Genomic DNA, 26,276 nt, shown 5'->3' on the forward strand with positions numbered 1-26,276 from the left:
TCCTCAAGGCAAGGGTTTTTAGTTATGCCCTGGGGGTATATAAGGATTTTTAAGAAGGCGTTGTCGTAGAAACTTCAGAACAGGCTCATTCTATTGGAAGTTCAAAGGGCTAGTTCTCTTCTTAATAGTCGAAAGTGATTGGAGGGGAACTAGCCCCTCCCCCACGCCCAACATTCCCCCGAACACATCCAATCAGAATTTTGATATAGCCATTTTGTTCAGCGTAGTTGATTTCCAGATAGAAAATATATTTTTGAGGAGGAGACTCCCCAACAACCCTCAGGGCAAGGGTTTTAAGTTATATCCTGGGGTATATAAGGTTTTTATAAAGGGCGTTGTCATAGAAACTTCAAAAGGGGCTCATCTGATTGGAAATTGAAAGGGCTAGTACCCTTTTTAATAGTCAAAACTGATTGGAAGGCAATTAGCCCCCCCCCCCACGCCCATCACTCCCCCAAACATATGCAATCAAAATTTTTAGATAGGCATTTTGTTTAGCGTAGGCTAGTTTATTTCCAGAGAGAAAATACGTTTTTGAGAAGGACACTCCCCCACAACTCTCAGAGCCAGGGTTTTAAGTTATGCCCAGGGCGCATATAAGGTTTTTATAGAAGGTGTTGTCGTAGAAACTTCAAAAAACGCTAATTCGATTGGAAATTCAAAGGCTAGTGCCCTTTTTAATAGTCGAAACTGATTAGTAATATTTTTGTTATTGTTGTTGTTTAGACCAGGGCACTTCGCATCGAAAGAGTTGTCGTGGGAACTTCGAAAGGGGCTCATTCGATTGAAAATAGAAAGGTTTGATGTCCTTTTTAATATTCGAAAGTGATTGGAGGGCAACTAATCCCCCTTCCACTCCTACCCTCCCATTGGTCCATTATGTTTAAAAACTAAATGTTGCCTTAAGATTAAATCAAAATGCACTATGATAATGCTAATTCCCAATAAGGCATCTCAGCAGTATCCCAAGAACGACTGAGGGTATTATGTTCAAACTTTCGGGGCTATTTCTGCTCTTAAAATTTAACCAAACCAAAATATTGTAAGTTTATTCAAGCTATCGAAGAAAGTAAACAGATTTTTTTGCAAATGGTATCAAGATTTCCATTTCAGGTCAACTAGAGGAAGCATGAAGCTAAGTTAAACAGTACTATTTTTGTCCAGATTTTTAAATTGTGAGTGTTGTTAAAAATTGCTGAAAATTTTTCTCCAGCATAAAAATAGCAGGCCAAACTGTAAAGTCTTAAAAAACGAAAAGATTTAAAGCGTTAATTTCTTTTTCCCTGAAAAAACTTTTTCCACAAAATAAGTTTTTCAAAGAAAAGTAAAGAACTACATTAAACAAAAAATGAGCAAAAATAAAATCGAATAATCTACCAAGCTCGAAACTACCACAAATCAGCATCGATAAATAAATGAAACCCAAAACGAGCAGAAATTACAATAAATAACCAAGGCAAACTCAAAACGACAAGAAATTAACATAAGTTGGGCGCAAAACCCCTATGCCTTCCTAAGGCCAAAACAAAATATGCACTTTACTGAAAAAATACAAATGAATGTGCAGTCAGCTTAATATACACATACTGTTATTTAGTAATCAAAATGTTAAAAATTTGTGATTTATTAAAGTTATAAAAGTAAAAACATTTATATTTTTTCAGTAAAGTGCAAATTTTATTCTGGCCTTGGGAAGGCTAGGGTTGTCGTGCCTAACTTCTGTTAATTTCAGCTCTTTTTGATATTGACTCGGGTAACTATTGTAATTTCTGTTTGTTTTGGGTTTCATTTATTTATCAATGCTGATTTGTGGTAGTTTCACGCTTGGTAGATTATTTGATTTTATTTTTGCTCATGTTTTGTTTAATATTTTTTACTTTTCTTTGAAAGACTTACTTTGTGGAAAAAGTATTTTTAATTAATAATAATAAAAAGGGGTTTGTGCAATATATTAAGAACGGTTAAACGTACTATGTTGAAACAGTCAGGGAACCAAGGAACGTTGAGGGAAATTATGGTTGAAGTAATTCAAAAGATGCTCTGCACATTCTGGTTGTTCAAAAGAGCGTATCTGCAATATCTCAGGAACGGGTAAGGGCACCAAGTTGAAATATTTGGGGACACTATGTGCATCAAGCTTGTCAAAGGGCGTACCTTCAATATATCAGTAGTTGCTAACGGCACGAAGTTGAAGTTTCCAGGGAATGTTAAGGGAACATTAAACTCAATAGAGCTACACTATGTACATGCAAAATGTCAAGAGGGCGTATCTGTAATATCTTAGGAACGGCTAAGGGTAGTTCGATGGAACTTTCGGGAAATTAGAAGGGAGGGGGGTAAATGAAAATACACTACTTGGATCCACGTAGTCAAACAAGAAAGACAAGCAACAGCGAGAATCACATACACACAAGCTTGCCGAATGCTGAGTACCAGAGACCGAGTGAAAAGTCGATCTCCTTGTTCTGAAGCCGAAAGTTTTCTTATTATAATATGAACACAAAATATTGAGTGAACGTCTGCAATTGTTTTTTACATATCAACAGACGTTTATCTATCATTAGTCTAACTGTTTGCATTACTTTTCTTTCATAGTAGATTTCTATCAATGATTTTTTCAAATTAAATTATGGCTATCAAATATATAGAAGATCGACTGGGGAAACTAAAGAATTCAGCTAATTATGTATCTGGCTCCCATCAACACGCAAATGACAGTCTTTTTTTGGGGGACAGCAATGCTGCATTTATTTGTGGTACACTTTCTTGATCAAACAGTTCGTGGTAGCGAACTGTAAGTAAGTAGTGATCCGGCTCAATAGTAACCAAAACTCTAAAATACGGAATATTGATACCAATAGATATATCAAAAGAATAACATTTTTATGCTGATTTCAAATATATAAGTTTCACGAAGTTTAGTCTTACTCATCCAAACTTAGGCGCCTGAGAAAATTTGCCTTATTTTCGAAAAAAGGGGGAAACAACCTCTAAAAGTAATAGAACAATTGAAAATCACACCATCGGATTCAGCTTATCAGAGAACCCTACTGTAGAAGTTTTAAGCTCCTATCTGCAAAAATGCGGAATTTTGTATTTTTTGTCAGAAGAAAGATCACGGATGCGTGTTTATTTGTTTGTTTTGCCCATTGTTTACATATAGTATTGGTTTTGGTTTATTGGAAAGCCATTTAGTACAAGAAAACTAAAATTAATATGCAAATTTTGTTTTACTTATTCAACGACGGTGAGCCAAAATAAAAGCTGCATTAGCTAAAAAACGATCAGAAATTGAATAAAAAAACGAGTTGTTTTAACTGAAAGTAAGGAACGATATTAAAACTTAAAACGAGCAGAAGTTATTCCGTATATGAAAGGGGCTGTCCCCTCCTCAACGCCTCGCTCTTTACGCAAAAGTTTTTTATTGTTTTGAAAAATAATGTTGTAAGACAGAGTCAAACTTTAGCGTAAAGAGCGAGGCGTTGAGGAGGGGACGGCCCTTTTCATATGAGGAATAATTACTGTTCGTTTTAAGTTTTAATGTCGCTCCTTACTTTCAGTTTAAAAAAAACTTGTTTGTTTTATTTGATATCATAAAAGCTTGATAGCTTTTATGTGACAACCTACCTCAAGAGACCATTTTAAGTGAAGGTACAGAATTTTTACAAAACCATTCGTCATATGCTTTTCAGGGAGTGGTCAGTTTCTTCTTGTAAGTAATCCGTTTGTACCGTCTTTCTGTATGTTTGTTGTGACAGCAAAGAAATTGGATTAAATACTCTTTTGAAAAATTAAAAAAGGCACTAGAGCTTCCAATTTTAAATCATACGATCCCCTTTCCTAAGGCCTAATTTTCTTACTAAAGTAAGCTCTGGAAACCAGTTTATGATGCTATTTTAATGAATGTGATGACATTTCTGGGAATGAGGTAATGGAATCACTCAAATATAACATCATGCCCCGAAGAAGTAACGTTCCCAAAATACATCTGTTATATCATCTTATATATGAAGATGACCTTACCTTAGACCTTAGATCCTCTTGTGTCGCCAAGGGCGCCTAGGGCATCAGTGAATGTTCGCCAATCGGGTCTGAGATGAACCTCTGCGTGGACACCTTCCCAATCTGGTTGGAGAGAGGCATTCAGGCAACATAGGTCACTGTTGTAGGTTCGCGTCAATGCGTTTCGAGGTCTTCCTCGCTTCCGGCTTCCAACTGGCTGCCACTCAAGTGTAGACTTCGGGATTCGATGGTTTTCCATTTTTAAAACGTGTCCGAGATACCTCCATCTATGGGATCTGATGGTGTCGGTTAATAGTGGTTGATTGGTGATTCTCCGAATGGTATCGTTTGAGACCCTTTCCGACCAATGTATATTCAGAATCTTCCGGAGGCAATTGTTCTCAAAAGGAAGAATCTTCTTCTCTTGTTGATTGTTTAAGTGCCAAGTCTCAGCGGCATACAGGAGGACTGGTAAAACGTTACTGTTGAGTAAGCGCAGCTTCAACCGATTTGAATAATTCCTGGATTTCCAGATTCTTTTTAGTCGATTGAAGGCTGCGTCAGCTTGATCTATTCTAATTATGACTTCTTGTGTGGTAGATCCGGTATTCTCTATGATGATGCCCAAATACTTAAACTCAATAACTTGTTCAATTTCATCACCAGCACATGTTATATGTAGGGGGGAATCGGATGTTGCCATGGTTTTTGTTTTTCCTGCATTTATTAAGACCAAGCTGGCTGGCTTTCACACTGACTCTGTGAACGAAGTACTGCAAACGTTGCTTGCAACCCTGAACTAATGTTATATCGTCTGCGAAATCTAAATCGCTGGCTGTTACACCGGACGATAATTCAATGCCATATGTTGTTATGTTGCGAAGGGTATAGTCAATAGCTATTATAAAGAACAGTGGTGACAACATACATCCCTGTTTATCTTCAGATAAGATTTTAAAGTATCTTGTTTGGCCTTCTGGTGTCTTAATGCAATCACTCCCTTCGTACAATGACATTATTATCTTAGCTATTCTATCCGGAAAACCGTAATAGTTCAGAATTTGCCATCAAGTTTCGAGGTCGACCGAATCGAAAGCTTTTTCAAAGTCGATGAAAACCATGTATATTTTAAACTGTCACTTGACTTTCCTCTGTGAGCATGCGTAAAGTGAAAATAAGATCCGCACAGGAACATCCTGCACTGAACCCATATTGTTCATCTCTCATGTGTTTATCTTCATATCTATATGGAGATGAAGCTTTCGTCAAAAATTGAAGCTTTATTTTAATATTATGATCTGATAATTAAAAAGGGAACTAGATATGGTGATTTCCTTTCAAATGAGCCATCTCTCCCAACCTTCAACGACCACTGGTTTGGTACCAGTTAACGATACGATCAAATCGGAAGAAAAAACATTTGTCTTATGAAAAAGCGATTTTACTTGTTTCTCAAGATGGGGGCGTGTAATTCTTCTACTCAGGGTCTTCGAACTTTGAGATTCCAGTGGTTCAGATTTCATTTTGATCCGACACACTTTTGAAGAATTTTTGGGCTATTCTTCAGAACTCTCATAAATTTGTTTTCGCAATAGAATTTTACTAGGAAGATTAGCCGAAATACTATTCCCGAATCAGCCTTGAATGTCGGTTCTTCCTTGCTTGACGGGTTTTTTAAAGCCATTTTATGGTTTTAATTCAAAAACCAACGGACCGAGTCCGTTGATTTTTGAATTAAAATCAAGTTGCCATCAATTCATGGCTAATTGGAGACAAAAACAAGACACTTGATAGTCTGAGTGAGAGGCACAGCTGGCATAAGCTTTTTTTCAGGAATGTATTTGCCGAAATACTATTATTCCCGAATTAGCTTCGAATGGCGACTCTTCCTTGCTTGACGGGTTAAAAAAAAAGTTCTACGACTATGGGCTAGAGTCCGTTCTTTACTAGGTTATAGCTTCTGCTACTACTCTGAAAATCAAACATAAGCTATTCTCTAAGTAGGACGGTGGAACGCGATGGGTTAGATCTATAGTAAGCGCGCAAAGGGTCGAATATACAATTGCTAGGAAGCTTAAATTTTAAGCTTTTCACTTCATTTGCAAATCATAAGCTTTTCAGCACCTTTAGCCGGAAGAATGTTGGGAAGGGATACATTTCAGGGATCATTCAGGCAAAAACATTTCACTTTCTGACGTGCTAAAAAAAAAAATTTATTCTTCTTTCCACTTAAAGTTTAAGAGCTCTGTTACTCTTGCCTTTACCATTCCACCGTTACAAACTGGATTTATACGTTACAGGGTACATAAACGACAGGATCACACATATTTGTGGTAAACTTTTTTTCATATCTATTCTTAAAAATTATGTCAATTTCTAATGTTTTACAAAATATATTTTCACGGTATCAAGCCGCTAGACAGCTTTTCATGGGTAACCTCCCTCAAGATTCCATTTCAAGTGTAACTACTGCGACTTACTCGGTACTCATGATAGGGGCTCCTCATGTAGGTAATCAAATTATGTCGTATGTCTGCAAGTTAACTACGATGGGAAAGAAATTAGTAGCAATAAAATCGTTACGAGTTTCTCTATAGTAAGGACATAGAAGATGAAATTCACAATTACCAGAAGCCTTCCGTTTTTAACAGTGTGTTGACTACATTTGCAAACCAACAGCATTCAGCACCTTCAGTGGGAAGAACGTTGGAAAGGGATACATTTTTGGGTGCATTGAACCTCAGGGGTTGTTAAACCATTGTTTCACGTGATCTGTATTATTAGTAGTAAAATACCGCAAAGTAAACGATATATCATGTTGACCGATGAAATGGAGAATTTTGACCATAAACATTTGAATTCTCCTATTTCATACCGCATGTCTCTTGGTTGGGCTCGATATTTATAATAGTTGACAAATTGTCGGCCGGTACTTGTTGATTATTTGGCGTTGGTTCGGTTGGAATAAATTCATCCACTTCGACCATGGCGTCCACTGTATAGAGATACCAAAAGAATAATACTATAAAGGCAGGGATACTGAACCGATTATGGGCAGTTAAAGTTATTGTAAGCACAAAATAGGTCAAAAGTGTAATTGCTAAGTATTTCATGTCTTCAGTAGTCTGTTTACTTCTTTCTCTCTGTTTAAAAAACATATAAATATAGCAGATGAGCAAAATAAATAGCGCATATTCACGTAGAATCCAAAAATTACCTATCACAACTATGTTCAAAATGGTCATAGCTGTTACCAGAAAAATCATTACCAATCTATCACTAAATTGCATTTCTATTTTTTAATTAACAATCAAATCCGCATATGAACGTATCTAGTTACAATATCCAGATTGGTTGTAGTTTCTTATATAAACTTTTCTTGGTGAAATTTTCCTCGGTAGATCTTGAGATTCTTTTAATAGATTTTACGGACAATATTTTTGCTATTTTTATTTGTTAAAATGATTGCTACCTTAAACGTGAATTTCCTTTTCGTTGATTTAGACGAGTTCTAAAAATTAAAATGTAATTTTACATTAATAGCGACGAAGACCACACTGCCTTTCCATCATAAACAATAAGTAGAACAATAGGGAAATTTTTATATGAGACAGTGGAACGCAACTTTTAATGAATATTTCGACCTTATTATTATATAAGTTTTGCTGAGGACGGCCCTTGGATATAGGGTCGAATTATTCATTTAAAGTTGCGTTTCACTGTCTTATATAAAAATTGTCCTATTGTTTATGAATTTTACATTAATTGTCGTTAATTAACATATATCAATACGTTAAGTATCAATTTCCATTTTGTTTATATTGTTTCTTCTGTTTTTGGGATATCTGATATTAACTTTGCAATAGCAAATTTAATTCTCAAAAAAGGAAGATTTCAAGCTTTAAACGAGCAGAAATTATTCCATATATAAGAAGTTGCCCTTTCAACAACCCATCGCTTGTTATGCTAAAGTTTTTTAGTGTTTTAAAACAGGCTCTTATTCCAATTCCACAGCCTTTGTGTTTCGGTAGTCGTTCTTAAAGAATTGGTACAAAAAGTCGGTACTATCCCATTATGCGGGCCTCTCTAAAAAGTCAAGTTTGGTTAATGCTAATGAAAAAAAATAAAATAGGATGAATATATAATAGTTTAGAAACAAATTTGGGCTACATGTTTCCACATAAGGGGGGGGGGTAAAGCATTACATATATTAAACACGTAACCTAACCTAGGTAACTCCTCCCCCCTAAACCCCCCAAAAAACACAGGTAAATATCGTATACGCAATGAAAACCTTGCTATCATTTCCTATTCTATAATAGTTAAGACGTCAAAAACGGGTTTTATCATTGCCTACTCTATATTGATTAACCCGAGAGGCCCGCATAATGGCATAGTACCATAAAGTCTTATCTTTAGCGTAAAGCAAGGGAGTTGAATTGCGAGGATGTTGAGTTGAATGGGGTTTAGTTAAACGGAGATTTTGCTAAACGGGAGTTGGGTAGCACGAGGGGAAAGTTAAATGGGTTCAGTTGCGCGGAACCGATTCTAGATATAGATTCACTTTATGGATACGGATAGTATAGTTTATTGAGTTTTTTGTATTGCTCTTTTTCTTGCTTTAATTTATCATCTTCATAGTTCGTGGTTGATCCATTTTATCGAGATATATATTTTGTAAGTTTAATTCCTATGTGAATGCTTTCATATATTTTAAGTTTCTCCTGCTAACACTCAGTACTTTTCGCAAACAAGACATGACTTTGATGCATGGGCTTCCCTCTGAAGATGAGCTTTGGATAAGGTTTCTTCTCAAAAAAATTGTTTTCACATTTGTTAGCTTAGGATTAAAAAGTATGGCAGCGGTGGGATTCGAACCCACGCCTCCGAAGAGACTGGTGCCTTAAACCAGCGCCTTAGACCGCTCGGCCACGCTACCTTATCTGACGAAATGAATATTGCATTAATTACCAAAATTGGTTACCTAGAATCAGAGTTACAACAATAGCAAATTAGATTTTGACAAAATTTAGCCTAAAGTCATGGTCGTTCGTAGGAATAGCGATACCCGGAGAAAATTTGATTAAAGTAGGCAACCCCCCAGATATCGTTAATTAACGACAATTAATGTAAAATTACACTTTAATTTTGAGAACTCGTCTAAATCATCGAAAAGGACTTTCACGTTTAATGCGATCATTTTAACAAATGAAAAATAGCAATGGGGCTAACCGAGGTCTGAGAGGGGCAGTTGCCTCCCTGCCCCATAGAACATTATGCCTCTGCTTATTTAGTTTGTATTACATTTTGTTTACTGTTTCAACTTTTATATTGGCATGCAATTTACTTGTAACTCAAGAAGGTTGATGGGCTACCTAAATAGGCTTTTCTGATGAGTCCTAATTTACAATAATTTTTTTTTACGAGTTATCTACAGTTTTTCTTGTGTTTCTATTTGAATGAAATATTGTCTTATATAATATTCAGTATTATAGTGCCTTATTTTACCCATTTGTGTGGATATTGATGAGTTTTTGTCTTTATTTTACCCTTGATGTTGGGTAGTTGGATAAGGGTAGAGTGTGTGTGTGGCTGTGTGCCATAAGCCCGCTACGGAGGTGGTTCTTTCTTCTGGATTTTTTTTACCATCAAAATTGCGTGACTCTTTTTATGGTATTCTCTATTTGTCTTTTTTTTAATGTAAAACTTGGGCCATTGCTTTTTAGTATTTTTCACATTCAGTGCTAACAGTAAAACCGCTAAAATTGATTTTAATCCCTCTGAGAATTAGACTTTCTCTGAGAATTAGTGTATGCTTGTGTATACAATGAACAGCGTTGCCAACACGCTGAAATAAACTGTACCAGTTTTCCGACTAAAATTGTACCACAAGGAATTAATTTGTACCGTTTGAACAGTAGGTTACGAATTTGCAGTAACAGAATAAAATATTCGATACACTTGAACAGATATCCCGATCAATAAGAATCAAATAAGACCAAAAACACTGGGAAATTTGTATTGTACCAAAACAGTATAATTGCACTGCGCTGGCAACGCTGGTAATGACTACTGATTCATGTTTTTACAACATCTGGCTTTTAATTTCTCAATTTCCTTAGAATGACGCGTCATTGTTTGAAAGATATGAAGATTTGATTGGTAAATTGCCATTTTTTGATACTTCAAGCATCCGGTCAGTACCTTTACTGGAGAGCCATTTAACTGCCAGTGTTTCCAGTAACGAAAGCGATATTGTATTTCGACGACATGTTAAACGTACAAATAAGGAGAATATTGAGAACAACCCGAAGAAAGCCAAAGTTTGCTGAATTTGAGTTAACCTGTTTTGCACTTACCATGTTTAACCGTATAAAATCAAAACAATTTCCTTAAAAAAAAAAAAAAAAAAAAAATTAGGGCATTTTAGTTGTGAAGTTTCAATGCCGCATGAAAATGATAGCAAAAGTGTGCTTTGTACAAGAACACGTTAAAAAAGAAGGCTCTGTCAGTTTCGCTGACGTTATCGTTCAATACAAGAGGGTCGTCTACCCGTTTTTGAAGGGAATTTGTTTTGATTTTGGTAAACCATGTTCGTTATTGTAGTCGAATTGTGTGCTATTCGAAGAGTGTTTAATATTTCATGCAGTTGATTTTGCTTTCTTTGGTTTGCTGTTCCTTATGCTTTTGTTTCTGTTTTTCCTTTTCTCTTGTTTCTTTTTTTGCTGTTCCTTTTTCGTTATTTGTTCTATCAAAAGACTGTCCCCAGCAGCGTCTTATTTCTAAGGATACAAAGGATGAAAACTAAATTTAATGCCTCAAAAGCGCTGAAGATAATCATACGTATTCTGTTAATTTGCCTATGGAAAGGGGTCTAGCCCCCAAAAAATAACAGTCATTGTTTTTTTTTTTTTTTTTTCAATTTCAAGCAAATTGATTATCTTTAAAGATTATCTTCTGTCCGTTTACCCTATGCGGAATGTGTCTGCTGAAATTTATGCCAGCTTAAATGTTATGGTTATTGCCATAGTCTATATAATGATGGCTAACAGGAGCCCCAGTTTAGGGGAGGGGCGATTCCCCCCCCCCGTATAAAAAATATAGTTTTTAGTATTTCATTGAAAAATGCCCCTCCCCCCCCCCCCACCCCTAAATTAAAAAAAGAACTTTTTGTGTCTTCATTAAAAAATGGGAAAATCTGTGTAGCCCTCCAGGTTTTCATGATTTTGAAGCCCATGATGTGTTTAAGCCTAAAAAGTCAGTTCAGGGCTAAGGTTCAGTAGTGATTGCTTTCAATGCAATTTGCCTAGCATACAAAAGAAGTTATAAAAAAAAATAAAACTTAATAGTTTATGTTAGCTGACTCACGATTCTTGTTTTTGTATGAATAATTTTATTCTAATTGTATCTGAAGTTTGTCCAATACTCACACTTGGTTGATTTGTTTAGTTTGTCCTGGTTATTTTTCGGTTATTATTTGCATTTAATTGTGTCCCTTAAGCAGGAATGAAACTATGATTTTATAAGAGATGTAGGGCCCAAGGAACGTAAAAATGGGAATATGTGCAATTAAAAGAAATAGTAAATTTAGTCGTGGGTTCATACCCTATGGGAAGCCGGAGTCAAGCCCTAAATGAATCCTTACGTGCGGCAGTGCTACTTTTTTTCATCAACTTCCTCTGGTACACAATATTTTAGGGTTTTTATGTGTATCCCTTGTACGTGAAAATGCTCCAGACCCCAAATTTCTTCATATTGCGTTTTTCAGGGAAACGATTTGATTTTGTGGAACGCGGGATATCTTTTCTTAAATCATTTGCAAGAAAATTTAGAACTTAATAATTCCATGAATGCAAGTCCAAAATATAAACTCTTTTATAGTTTACTAGAAACTTTTCTAACCTTTAGTAGATGTAGCTGGGTCCATATTCAAATATTTGGTTTTTCAGTATTGCTTTATTTTCTTAGTTTATGGGTCTTCTTTGTTCAATTCCTTTTCACAAATTCTATATGTTATTCTTGCAAAGAAAATCCATTTCTCGCGTTGGGATTTTCTGCAAAACATAGTATGTTTGAGTGTAAGATGCGAGTCTACGAATCATCTACTTTCTTATATTAATACTCTTTTTATAATTGTCGGTTTATTTCATTGGGCTATTCAAATTTATTACCATTAAACGAGGTGCTAAAAGTTCTCCTAAAAAAAAAAATCAAGTAAAGTTTGCCGTAAGTAAAGTTTACACTACTTCTGTGTTTTGTATTTTTATTTTTAAAACCTTTGGCTTTGAAAGGTATCAAGCAAAGGTATATAAGCAACGATACGGTGAAGTAGATAAGCCTTATCTAATTTACTTTGAGTAAAATAAAATACCATCTTTGAATTTGGCCTATAGGCTTAAAAAAACTGTCAAAAAACGAAATGAGACAAATCAAAAATGATATTTGAAATCGTTTATTTATTTAGTTTCAATAGTCTAGTTTAAACTTTATTTGACCTAATTTGTTTAGGTTTTTTAATCCAAGCTTAAATATATATAGAACTTGAATTATAACTGGAAAAAATGACATTTTCTTAGGAATAATAACTATGCGGCAACCCTGTTCTTAATAGTACAACACCTGTAACAGTATTGCCATTTTGTATTATTTACTCCTTCTCTAAAGTCTAAAAATCTTGAGAAAAGATTTCAAAAAAATAAACGGGACCCTCTCAAGCCATATTTATAATCCTGCCTTGACAAAATGGTAACTATTTTTTGTTTTGTAGAACGTTCTTTGTAGGAAGGAGGAAGTTGATCTCTGATTTAATTTATTTGTGTGAAGATGGTGTTTGATACTACTTTTGAAGTATTGTTATTTTTTGCACTTTTTTGCAATTTAGTGTTTGAGAAGCCACTTTAGGGGCCCGTAATACCCCAGCCTTGTCTTTGCAATTGATACTTATCGAAAATTCTCATTAGTTCTGGCATTAAGGTATTACTTTTATGTACAATCAAGTATTCATTTACTGCACAACTATGTACACCACCCCCTCTGGAGAAGAGGTGGTGTTCTATTATTAACAATTAGATCTATTATGGGCCTATTATTGCAAACTTTTCAACTAATTTTCTATTAGCTAGCACATATACTGTCTATAATTTTCTTCTTCTTTTTCTCTCTCTCTCTCTCTTTTTATATAGCTTGAGCCCCCAAAATTTATGAAGGAACCACAATATTTACAATCACAGAAACCAACTGAAAGATAAAAGAGATTTTTTCATTCCTCTTTTCTTTTCTTGTAAGAACACAAATCTACAATCATCTGTTGAGTTCGTGCCTTGTTTCAGTTATGTGTGTGTTTACAATATGTAGGAAGAAGTGTTTTTGGTTGCCAAAGGCATGGTCTTACGGTATTTTAGTACAACACTTTCCACTTAAGTTTCCTTAGTATTACTGGTTATGTGTCATTTGAATTACAGTCAAGAAGACTGTAAATTTGAATCTGTACTTTAGTGCCATAATATTTTGTGTGTTTATTATGTTAGGGTGCTTGTTTCTTTAACTTTTTCCATATTCTTCCTCTCTATTTCTCTGTCGTTCCCATTTCTATTTTTTTTTCTTATCTCTCTAGTTCTATATCCCTTCTGATTCTAAGATCTGGGAAAGAAGAGTTACAAATACGATAATTATTCCTTTTTTAATAGTATTATTATTTATTATGCTCCTCTTTTTAAGACATGTGATAACCAATGGCGATGCAAATGAAAACTCAAGAAAATAATAAATATTTACAGTCTATCCGTCTGAAACGGTCGGTGAAGTTTTAAATATAGTTGAAATATAGCATTTAGAAAACTAATGAAAGCTTAGAAACAGATATCCCAATGTCGAAAGTTTTTTTTTCAAAAATGAATTCCTTTTATCTTCTTGTTGCACTCCTTGCCGTTGAGTTTGATGACTGGATAAGATCCCTTGCTTGGATCCACTCGTTTTGCACCTACCTCTCTTCATCTTGCACCTTTTTTTGCAGTGTATGCTACAATTTACCTTCTGGATCCTACCCCTAATAAATAGGCTCACATATCATTTTCCCGGCAAGTTTCGTCCTTAATTTAGAAGAAATAATTTCACTGATTTTTTTTTTTTAACTTCCTACTAAAATGTTATTAATTAGCGTGCCATCTTGTCTCCGCAAGGAGTGTAGAATAAGCAAAATTTTTAGTCTAAAGAGATGTTCAGAGTCTGCGTGCATAGCTATCAACGAATGAGTTACATCAGACCTAAAGCCGACCAAAAAGTGACATATTGCACTTGTAATATACCTTCACTTCACGAGAGCTCAGCCATTTCTTTTTGTAAAATCATTAAATAAATTGAATTCTCAAAGAACCCCTGTGAAATTGCACCATACCTCTTGTTTTTTCATCGTAGTTTCTTCAAGCCTACCCGGTAGCGTATTTTCATTTTTCTCATTCCTACCAAGCTTTTCAAATAAATCATCGGGTAAATAAAATAATCAAGGAGCTCATGTACGATACATACCATGTCCTTTTCATTTTTTTTTTTTTTTTTTTCCTCACAGGTCATCTGAAACCCCATATAATAAGCATCTTAATGAACCCCTGCGCAATACATATCATACCCTTTCCACATTTGTTTACCGTAGTTCATCTGGTAAATGTTCGCTCACTCCTTTTCACGAAGTTTCTAGGGACCTCCCTGTGGAACCCTATTCTTCCGGTGAAACTGGTTGAGAACCCTATCGAAACTCTATTTCTCCAACTTGTGTTTTAATAGACAATTTTTTTTAATCTTGGACGGCTGATTCTGGGTTATTAATCAGGGTGACAGGGGATGGAAATTGCCACATCAACCTAGAGTTTGAAAAATATCTTTTTTGGCATATCATTGAGAAAAAATTACCTCCCCTCTATATTTTGAAAATATGTAGTTTTCTTAATTTCCATAAAAAAATAAAAGAAAGTAAGGAAACTTCTTTAGCCCTATCTCCACCCCCTCCCCTCTGTCCTATATTTTCTGTGCGTTTTGTTGTATTTTTATCATTACGTATTCGAAAAAAATGTGATTTTGTATATACTCTTAATTTTATATACCAGTTTTTGTGATACTGTTGACGAAACATATATTCGAAGAAAAAATAAACATATTTGATTATACACATCGTTTTGCTTATTGGTTCGTAGACATGCTAGTTATTGTTAAAAATTAGTTGACCGTCATTGATTCCATCATCTGAACTTGATTTCAGTTTCTTAATTGAGGTAATTGCATTCTCAACTAGAAAGTAATTTGTGCCTGAGTCAGGAAGTCGGAAGAACCAAAGCAAGCAAGTTTGAATCTTTGCCCTACACATTTTGAAAATATTTTTGGATAATAGTCAGTCCAAAGAGTATTAGTAACTTGTAAGACTGGAAATTGGCGCTAGTGTTGACGAAAAACAATCAACGCCATCTAGCGTTTGGCGACCCTTGACGTTGCTTCAAGTTTATAATCTTTTTTCTGTCACAAACTAATATGAGACACTTATTGCTATCTTAATGTTACCAATTGCACTAACTTGATTAATTACCCTTATTATTACACCGAAAAGATGCCCATTGTCGCCAGACACTAGATGGCGTTGATAGTGTTTTGTCGACGCTAACGTCAGTTCTCACTCCTATAGTCTACCCATATTCTTTGAGCCAGACCACAAAGCTGGTGTAATATGACAGTTTGTATTTACCTGGTTATTAAGTTCAGCTGAACTAGGCCTTCTCCCATATTATTCCTTATATCTATAGTGTCCTTAATCTAATCCTATTTGTCTACTAGATTCTAAACATTTCTTTAGAGCTTGGTTATTTTTTATTTTATTTGGAACACGTTCCCAGATAATGTATGACTGTTAGCTGTCCATATTCATAGCTACAATTGTGACTTTGTTTTTCACTCTTTTCAGCTCAGGGTCACGCAGTCTTAGGGGTAGAAGCCTCATAAGAGTGGTGAAACTCACACGATTTGGTTGCAATGATACCTCAGATTGTTAATCCTTTTAATATTACCAACACTCGGCTGCCAGTTCGGGTATATGTAACGATCCAAGGTCTAAGGTTAAAGTTTAAATATGCAGTAGCCTATTAACACTTCTCCAATTTACCCAAACAAACCATTTAGGGGCTACCACTCCATATACAACTGTATTCTCTAATAAAAAAGCAAAGTGATATTATAAAGTTATCAAGCTCTTGCTAATCTTTGTGGACACGCACTGTTGAAGCTGTAACGTAAGGGCGGTGAACTAGTCGAGTGATCATTTTCTGAGAAGCTATTAGAGTTACGGAAAAAAGAAAACAATAAGTGTTTGCAATTGTTCTATAACCAGGGAGACAGTCAAGTAGGTTCAAAGTATGAACGAATTTGTACTTAATTGCAGTCTTTATCTCTTCAATAATAATAAACTCAGACCACTTTTTGAGTCTACGTTGAAGGAGAGTCATCAAAATTGAGTACGCTTTGGGGAATCTGTGAAGCAATGTCGTATTCTTCCATTGTAAAGATTTAAAAGCGCATATCAAAAGGGTTTTGCCAAGTCAGAGAAATAACCTGACGAAAATACAGATCTTACTTTTAATTTTAAAATACAGGCTAATCCATCAGATGATATTCAAAAAGTAAATTTTTCGTTTATCATAAAAATGAGATGGTTGACGCCGTGACGCCGAAAATTAGCACTATTTGTAGGCAAAAGATGCTCATGTAGGCACACAATGTCAAACCTCATATTTCTTTGATGGCGAGGTCCTTATTCTTCGTACCATCAATATTAAAAGACAGCACTGAAACATTCTGACATTAATTTGTTCTGAGTGGTTTAATATTGACAATGACTTTTAATTTTGAGCAAGTGAGGCTAAATTAAATATGATAATCTCCACGGCTTGCATAATTGACAATTTGCACGATAATTCTCTATTAAAGATATAAGGACCAGCACATCACGCACATTTTGCAGCACCAGTGGAAAAGGACAATTGGATGAGGTCAGGGAATCTACAATGATTACAGCATCAAGGAATCTCTTTGAACTCATGGACGCTTTGAATTTTGTATCTAAATTTTTAACGCCAACTCTGAAGGCACTAACTCTTGATACTGAATAGGAGAATTTGAGTTTTAAAGCAATAAATTTCCCTAGCCTAGTAGCCACGGCGATACGATCGCAGTTCATTAAATAAGACAATTCAAAATCAGGCAGAATTTTCTTCGGGACAGGAGTTTTTAAACTTTCTTGCTTAGAACTTTTGAAGAATATTTAGTAATAGCACCAGTCACCGTCCAGCACAAATCTTCCGCAACTGACCTGTCAGCTCTACATACAAACATTTTATTAATATAAATGACATCATCATACCTTTTTTCTGACAATTATTCAATATGATTAATTATTACTGTTTTGCCTTTGTAAGAAACTTGCAACAAGACAATAAAAACTGAGGTTTAACACTGGTTAAATAGGTATGTCACGTTGGTTCACTTGTGATCAATAAGAATGTAAACATGTTTTGGGTTGATGAATTGTTTTTAGCCGGCTGATTATACGAGACCCGTCTAACGGTAATTAGCCGTCTTAATTGAATGTAATTGTGAAACAATTATTAACCAGTTGAATTGAGACAGCTGCCATTTTTCAATACTGAGTAAAAAACAGTTTAACTAAATTTTAACAGTTAGATTGAGATTATTGATTGTTTGGTCAAATTTTGTTATGTAGTTTTTGCTGTGATAACGCAAAAAACAGGTTTACTAAGTAAAATTATCTCTTAATTTGATGCCAAACCTAATAGATGGAAAGAATAGAACAAAATAAGCTCCACAACTCGTCTGAATCAGCGCAGACAAGCTATACAGTACTATTTATCATGGTCTCTGCAGTACCTGCAACTTAGTAAAAACGAACTACAGCCCATAGTAAACGAAAATTTTAAGCGCATTCTGGAAAAAAAGACTTGAGTGAGAAATTTTTTCATTTAAATATGATTCACGAATGATAACTGTTGCATAGGTTTATCTTGACAGTAAAAGTACGTTGCGAAAACAAATTTTCAAGAATTTTGAAAAAGAGCTTGAAACGTCTTTAGAATGGTAGGGGACCAAAATGAAAAAAATGCACCATTTGAATCAATGTCACCCTAAACTCGAGGTTTTGAGCCACCCTTGTTGAAAGACAAGGATACCGTTTTTTGTATATTAGCATAGGTTTATCTTAATAGTAAAAGTTAATTGCGAAAATTAATCTATAAGATAAATAGCTTCAAAAAATATTATGGCTGTCATTCGCTCTTTACTAGGTTCCAGCTAAGAAAACGCCGAAAGCTTTTTCTTGTATGTATATTTGCATTAAATCACGGTTACAGCAGGAGTTGCAATCCAGTAAAGAGAGAATTGCAGCCCGTAGTGCTGGGATGGTCGGTTCGGTAGGGGAGGCCTAGACCGGGAAAAACTTATTGCACGTCATCATCACTATGAACAGTCTTTTGACCTTTTGAAAATCAATTTTTGTGTCAATAACCATCTTGAAAGGCAAAAGAGTTTCACAAGGTAGCTTTTGCGTATCTACTTACGTCGCTGTTGTTTAAAACATGAAACTATTAATTCATCCTGGGAAAAAAAACCCAGAGAAATCAGACTTTGTCTTTTCAGAGGTTTTTTAACTGGCAAAGAAGGACTGAATTTGTCCTTGAGAACTGCTACACCAGACGACCATTACTGATATTATTATAGAAGAATCACTGAAAAGGCTACCAAACTATTATTTAACTACAAGAGCGGTCTACGTGTAATGCAACCCCCGTTTAACTGACCACATTCAACTCGACCCATTTAACTGAACTTTCCTTCAATTTAACCCCGTTTAACTCAACTTCCATGCAGCTCAGCTCCCATTGAACTCAAGCTTCATTTAAACCAGCCCTATTTAGTTCAACCCCTATGCAACTGAACTCCTGTTTAACTTACCCCACCATGTAAATCAACCCCTGTTTGACACAACTCATCCTCTGGCCTATGAATAAAAGTTTAAAATTTCCTTTTCGCTTACCACCAGTTTTCAACTTATATTGCTATACGCTAAGGTTAATGTATAACAATTCGAGAAAACTTTCTAGTTTTGTCAAACTTTCAATTAATTCGCCTGTTGAAAGAAAAACATACCGTTCGATTTATCATCCAACGCTCTTTCCAAATACAACAATCGCTACCGCGTAATTGTGTCCCAGCTCCCCTTATGCCTTGATGTAACCTTAGACTATATGCAAAATATCGCTGATTTTGTGTGTGTGTTTTTGGTATTATTTGCCATTATGAACCAACCGTTGATGAGAAATAAGTATAAGAAATTTTAAGTTAAACAATTTTAAAATTTTAATCGTAAAAATTATAACTATAAACACACCAGAAGTGTGTTTAGACCCTGGCCATGAAAAATTTTGGCAATTTCAAATAGTTGTTTATTTATTTATTCCAAAAGACGGTAAGCGTTACCAAGCTTGTCACACTAAACATTATAACAATTTACGACAGCGCTGAAACACACTATGACAACATAATACAAACATACAACTCTATGAAAATAACACACACTATGAAAACATACAGGTCACAAAAACAACTAATACAAAAAAATAAAAACAGTCTCAAAACGGAGCGTGATAAGACCTAGTATGGAAATCCGTAGAGGTCAAACTACTTTTGAAAAAATGGATCGTGATAGTCGCAACTGTTTCCGACGGAAGTGCGTTCGAAGTCTTCCACACTTGGCTAGATAAAGAGTTTTGGTCTAATTTTTTCAGTGGACATGGTGGGTATATTTTGTGTTGGTGGTGAAGGGTACTACTGTATTCTGTAAAACCATTAACATCAAAAACAAGAAGAACAATAGGGAATTATTTTTGTAAGGCAGTGGAATTCTATGTTTGAATGAATATTTCGACCCTATGTCCAAGGGCTCCTCATTGAAAAATAAATATATAAAAGAAAAGAGACTTACAATAACATACAACCATTAAAATTAAAATGAAAATATTAAAACAGTCCCAGAATCCTGACTTCAGCGAAGTTCAACCAGGACTGATAAATAAAGTGAGGTGAACCAAGGTAATTCATTGAAATGAAAGAAAAATAATTTAAAAAACGCTTCCATTGCTAATCTTGCCTTTTTGGCAGCTAGTCTTGAAGGTGTTTTTGTAACTGGTTCCGTGTTGGTGTCTACTGGTTTTTGAATATATTTTGAAAAGATTGTAGAGCATTTTTTTTTTTTTTAAACCCACCTCCTCTCCTCTCAGTGGTACTAACTTCTTTATTTCCGAAACATTTATGTACCACCTACACTAAAAAAAAAAAAAAAAAAAGCTACAAATTTTTTAACTTTACATTATCATAACAATCAAACTATAAATTTGAGCAGTTAATAATTTAAATATTTCATTTGGGGGCATTCTACAACCAATTAACCAACATTAATACAACATCTGCCTTTGCAGGGTGCCCTTCCGGTATAGGGAACCCCTTCCACGGTGGCACCAACTATCAAACTCCAAGAAAATACTTTAATTTGCCTCCAAAATCCCTCTGTTTACCTTATAATCCCATCCTCCCAAATTACTCTCTCTCTTACCTCAAAAACGCCCAAATAAAAAACTTTGTCTGAACATCATCTTACACAAACATACCCACAACCCTTAGACAAAGTTTTTCATTTTTATTTTTTTCCTTTATTTCCACATTTTCTAAAAACCCTTTTCAACTGCTCAAATTCCAAAAAAAAAAAAAAAAAAAAAAATTAAATATATAAAAAATATTTTAATAAATATTCATTTCAAAATATTTCTCAAATCTATTACTTATTCTAAAAAAATCTACTTATTTATCCAAAAACTTTTTAAATATATCAATATTTATTTTTTCCTTCCTTTTTCTTCTACTCCCTACATACCGGCATAAATTTCCTACTTTAAAACACACCATATTTTTCTTTTTATCCTCCATTTTTTCCCTTATATCTAACTTTATAATCCTTTTTTTATCCTCCTCACTTTCTGTACTCACACCTAAATTTCTTACTATCTCAAAAACAAAATTAAAAATATTTTCATTTTTCTCACACTCCAAAAATTCATGAGATAGTCCATCTAGTACCACCTCTGAACAGAGGTGACACCTTGGGTTTTCACTTCTAATAAACGCGCAATTCTATCTCTATACGGCATAATCCTATGTATTATCATAAACATAACTTCTCTCATCCTTGTTTCCATGGGGAAAGCGTGGAGGTTACTAAATGCTGTTTCAAAATTTATAAAAGGTTCTTTTTCCTTTACATGATAAATTGGTTCATTTTCTGTCAATTTCAGCAAATTTCCAATTTCATGTTTTTTCATTTTTTCCTCTACTTCTAACAGGCCAGTTTCTTTTGCCTGTTGTATAGCTTTAAAAATTTTTCGTGCATACATTGGGATCTTTGTTTCTGGAAAATCTTCTTCATTCAGTGCTTTTATTAGCCACTCTCTTGTTAAAATAGAATAATTTCCTCCATTTAGGGAGTCAATGGTATTTCTTATTAGGAGGTTCTTGCAGGCTGACCTAAAATCCAAAACTCCATTTCCTCCTTTATCTTTAGGTTGATAGAGCATTCCCCTGTTTAGTTTTTCAACCTTACCATGCCATACAAACTTCCATATATGTTTCTCAATTTCTGTCGCCAGGGAATCCGGGAGGGGGGTTATGGGTGCAAGATAAAGGAGTCGGGGGATGCAATACATGTTGATGTATGTTGCTCTTTGGAATACTGTTAAAGACCGATTTTTTTCATTGCCATTTAACATGTAGTGAATTTCTGCTACTTTATTAAACCATGCCTTCTGCCACATGTTTCCTTCTGTGCTAACATTAACTTCAAGTATTTTCGTTGATGTCACAACTGGTAACCAAGAAAAATTTTCCAAGCTCTTTTTCCATTCTTCATCATCACTTAGAGGTAGCATGTTGGTCTTCTTCTTGTGGATCTTTACCTAATAATGTTGTTAATACCATCTCGGGGCTCGAGTTACTTCCAGTACATCTTGAGATCCATTCGCTTAGAAAGTTGTGTCGTCTACATAAGCCGCTGACTTGAGTACCTTTGCCTCGCGAATGGGTATACCTGTAATACATGCTTCAATATATTTTATTAAAGAATCAAAGTAAATCTCAAAAAGATACGATGAGCTCGGGTCTCCTTGTCTTAAACTAATTTCAAAGGGGAATGGTCTCGTCTTTTCTCCATTCAAAACAATCTGGCCTGTAGCATTTATATATAGGTTCTTAAAAAAATTTATAAACTCTTTACAAAAAGAAAATTTCATCAAAATCCATAATATTTCTCTCTCTACCGAGTCATATGCTTTAATTAATTCTATGCAGAATCATGCCCACGAAAGCTCACGTTTTAAAAGCTCTTCTTCTTTTTCCAGGAATAGATCTCTCAGCATTCTAAGTAAATGCTGTATTTTCCGGCCTTTTATCCCACCGTATTGAGTCTCTCCTAATATCTTCCCAATAATCTCCTTTAGACGATTAGTCAATATTTTTGAAACTAATCGAGTATCGCAGGGCAGTAGCAAAATCGGTCTCCAATTTTCCAGTTTCTCTGGGTCTCCTTTTTTTGGGACTAAAGTAATCACTGCTAGTCTTTGGCTTTTGTCTCCTCCTTTTTTTATCATTTCATTCATCGCCCCTAAAAGCGTTTCACATATTTCACTATAAAAGAGTTTGTAAAACTGATATCCGAGGCCATCCTTTCCTGGGGCTTTCCCGCTCTTTGTTTCTTTCAGAGCTTTTTTTAGTTCCTGTTCCGTGATATTCTCACATAAAAGTTCATTTTCATGGTCGGCTACTTTATTTGTGACGCAGAAACCTTGTAAAAAAAAACCCTCCAATGTCCAGATTCTTTTTTCTTTTATATATCTTTCGGTAGTAGTCCCGGACTTGCACACGGATTTGTGTCTCTTCTTCGATTATTTTTCCATCATCTTGTTTCAAACGTTTCATTATATTTTCTTCTCTTTTTATTTTTGCTTTCTGGATCAGTGCTAGACTAATTTGCTCCCCTTCATATATTACGCTTAGTCGATTGTTTTTTTTCCAATGTTCAAAACGCTCATTTTCCAGTTTTTTTAGAGTACAGTCAATATAAGGTTTGACCGCAAACAAATTGCAACAGAAATGATTTTTTTACACCATCTTGTAGAGAAAAAAAACAAACTGTACAACATATCAAAAGTTGAGAAACCTAGCGGGGTGCAAAATTAGTGTCTTTTAGCGTTTTGTGTTTTATTTTTCGTTTTTAAGCCTAAATTTTCGATTTTCTCAAGGCTTAGAGTTTACTTCATGGGAAACACATTTCTGATGTAGTTTTATGTGCTAAACTCGAATATTACATCAGATTTAAGATACGGTGGACCAAAAGTGTTTCACATTCATCACCATTCACGAAGTTCGCGATTATATTATAACATAGTCGTTTGACCACATTTCTTGAGTAGTTTTATGCGATGAACTCGAATATCACATCAGATCAAGGATATGTTCAACTGACAATGTTTCACATTCATCACCATAAGATTTTTTCAAAATAATCAATCATCTCTTAATGTATTAACTGACTAAAATCACAGGTAACACAAATCACATTGGTAAAAAGCAGGCAACTTTTCAAATGACTTGCGACATTAATCACTGGCAGTATAGTTTGAAAATTCGTCGTCGAGATCGTCGATGAGATCTTCTGATTTGGGAGAATTATCACATACTGCTCCCTGACAAGTTTTGCACGCGAGAGTGCAAGACATGCCGTTTCTGACACAAGTGCACCGAGAAGAGGTGCAGTTTGAACGGCAGGAACACTTAACAATCTTAAGAAGTTGGGGAGGTGCTGGGGGTAGGTCCGTCATCACAGGGTATAATGTACGATTTCGGTCCTTCCAGCCCCACTCTTGAGGGTCCAATTCTAGGTTACGGTCGTCATTCCAGGCGTGTACCTGAAAGTAAACTCTATAGCTGTGAAATGCTGCAGAGTTGGATGTGGGAGGTAGCTGCTCTGGGTGAACAAAGGCCGTTGCTGTGACGAGCTTTCTTTCGAAGAGCTGCTTTCAAAGCTCGTTCAGATTTCCCCCCTTCTTTCTACCATATATTATAAGAAGTGCGTCTTCTCCGGCTTCCTTGACTTCGATTTTTGTTGCTGCCTTCTTCATAAAGACCTTGGCAGATGCTCGAAAACTTTAGTCTTCTATCACTTTTTTCAGGGTAAGGACTTTTCTGATGTTGTGTACACTTGATGTAGAATCACACCCAAGGAAAGCGTATTCAAAGAGGATCAGAACACATACTTCTTGGCCTAATATTTTTCTCATTTCATGAACATCCCAGAATCTTTACTCTTTATTTTTCTTTGGCTCTGGGGCGAAGTACACCTTGTTAGTGGGGACATCACAGTGGTAGCAAAGAACGACCAGAAGATCCGTATCTTCTCCAATAACGGCAGTTACCTTCTGTTTAGCTGATTCGATAGCAGCTTTTACAATAGGCACGTCTGCATCACAGGGGGCTTGGACTACAAAATAGCCTTTTTGCCGGAGATGAACTGCAAGCGCACTAATGAATCTTGACTTGTTTTTCTTGTTCCCGAGAAATTCTTCTTTCTTAACTTTCAGACGCATGTCATTCGTGAAGAAAACCTCGTGACCAATCGTTTGATTACGATACGAATGGGCCATATCTTTGATGGAAGGTCCACTATCATACCCATCGAAAACAACAGTTGCGCCAGGGTACTTCCGCGAAATATACAGAGAGTAGCTCTGTATGATACCCGCATACGTGTCATTTTTTATCCATGGGACTCGGTGCAATAGAGATCCACCGTCAGGTACGTAGTGTGTCCCGTCGTTCAGCACACACAGAACTTCTTCGAGTTTGCATGCAAGTGCAATGGCCTTGGCGAATTCGGCCTTGTTCGGCACTCTCGGCATAAATGAGCTGTCAAACAGAGCAGCGAGATACGAACAAAGTTCATACCGGAAGCACTCTGATTCAGGAAGTCTTGTCCTTTGGCTAACGCAATGAAGCGTTGGAATAGCAAAGCTGGATCCAGTCGCTTGCAATCTCCTCCAGCTGTTTGCTTTGTTGTTATCTGGACTGCCTGTTCCTTTCTTCGGAAGACAAAATCCTTTGCCACTTTTCCAGTCATACCATCAAGGATTTTTAGCCCGACAGCATTCGCACAGTCAATGTTTGCAGATTCATATGCAGTCAAACCGGTAGCAATGCTTCTAAGCTGGGTATCCCCTCCGAATGGTGAGCCATTTTCAAAGTACGTGACCATCGCCTGCGTATCCTTGAAGTCTCGTTCTTTTCTGGGGCCTGCGTTCTCCTTGTGCTGCTCGCTTGTCCCATAGAGAATTTGCGTCAGATCTTCCATTAGAAGGTTAACAGCAGAGCAGGTTGGGCGTGCTAAAACCCACAACGAACTCTGGGTTTCGGTCATGCCCGTACCCCTAGTCAGTCCGCCTGCTGTTTTCAACAAGCGCATAAGCTCTTGTTCAATAACTAGATCCGTCGACAAGCCAGCCCAATAGCGATCAGATCGTCTGACGACGTGCATTCCTTGTTGGAATGAACTATGAACAGTAGGATGGGTTTCTTCAAGCTTCACCATCTTCTGAAGGTATATTCGGTACGATTTGGCATAGTTGTTGCGACCACAGGCCGCAAGAAAAGGTAGCATTTCAGACACAGACTTTAGGTGTAAGTCCCAAAGCCCCATCCGCTCAGCTTTGATGAAAGAACGAAGTATCCCAACCATATTCATAAGCTGAAACCACAGCTTTGAAGTTCTGTGCTGAGACAGATCAAGTAGCTTGGCTTGGTTAGCTTGGTCTGCGATGAACATCAAGGTAGAGTACACACAGGTGTCATCACTGGCAGACAGATCAATCATCGGGAGAAATATTACAGACGCTTTCCCCGGATGGTTTCCAACCATGACAGTCTGATGTGTCCCATTCCATCCCGGCCCTGGAGTCTTCTTTCCAACCAATCCCAGGGCTCCTAATATACTGGTCAATCTCCCTAACTGCGCACTTTTTCCCTCGTGGTGAATTAAACACGTACGCAGTTAAGAGGACCCAAAATGGCGTCAAAAAATAATAGGAAAATTAACATTTATTACAAAAGGAAGGAAAATAATTAAGGGGCCC

General features: G+C 35.9%; 1 protein-coding gene and 1 non-coding gene across 4 annotated transcripts in view; one reads left to right on the forward strand and one right to left on the reverse strand.

Annotated features, from left to right (window-relative positions):
* LOC148954396 (myosin light chain kinase A-like) overlaps positions 1-11,073 on the forward strand; it is a 108,927-nt gene extending 97,854 nt beyond the window's left edge. For all 3 annotated transcript variants that reach the window (XM_089086440.1, XM_089086438.1, XM_089086439.1), the window contains exon 9: positions 10,125-11,073. In XM_089086440.1, coding sequence (XP_088942566.1) covers positions 10,125-10,334 — 210 coding nt within the window. In that variant the 3' untranslated portion in view covers positions 10,335-11,073. The remainder of the gene's footprint in view (positions 1-10,124) is intronic.
* TRNAL-AAG (transfer RNA leucine (anticodon AAG)) lies at positions 8,860-8,941 on the reverse strand. The gene has a single exon. It is a non-coding gene; the product is annotated as a tRNA-Leu (tRNA).
* Positions 11,074-26,276: the final 15,203 nt, after the last annotated feature.

Source organism: Artemia sp. Qi Xiang Cuo, chromosome 3 (assembly GCF_049724085.1).
Source record: "Artemia sp. Qi Xiang Cuo chromosome 3, ASM4972408v1, whole genome shotgun sequence".
NCBI lineage: Eukaryota > Metazoa > Arthropoda > Branchiopoda > Anostraca > Artemiidae > Artemia > Artemia sp. Qi Xiang Cuo.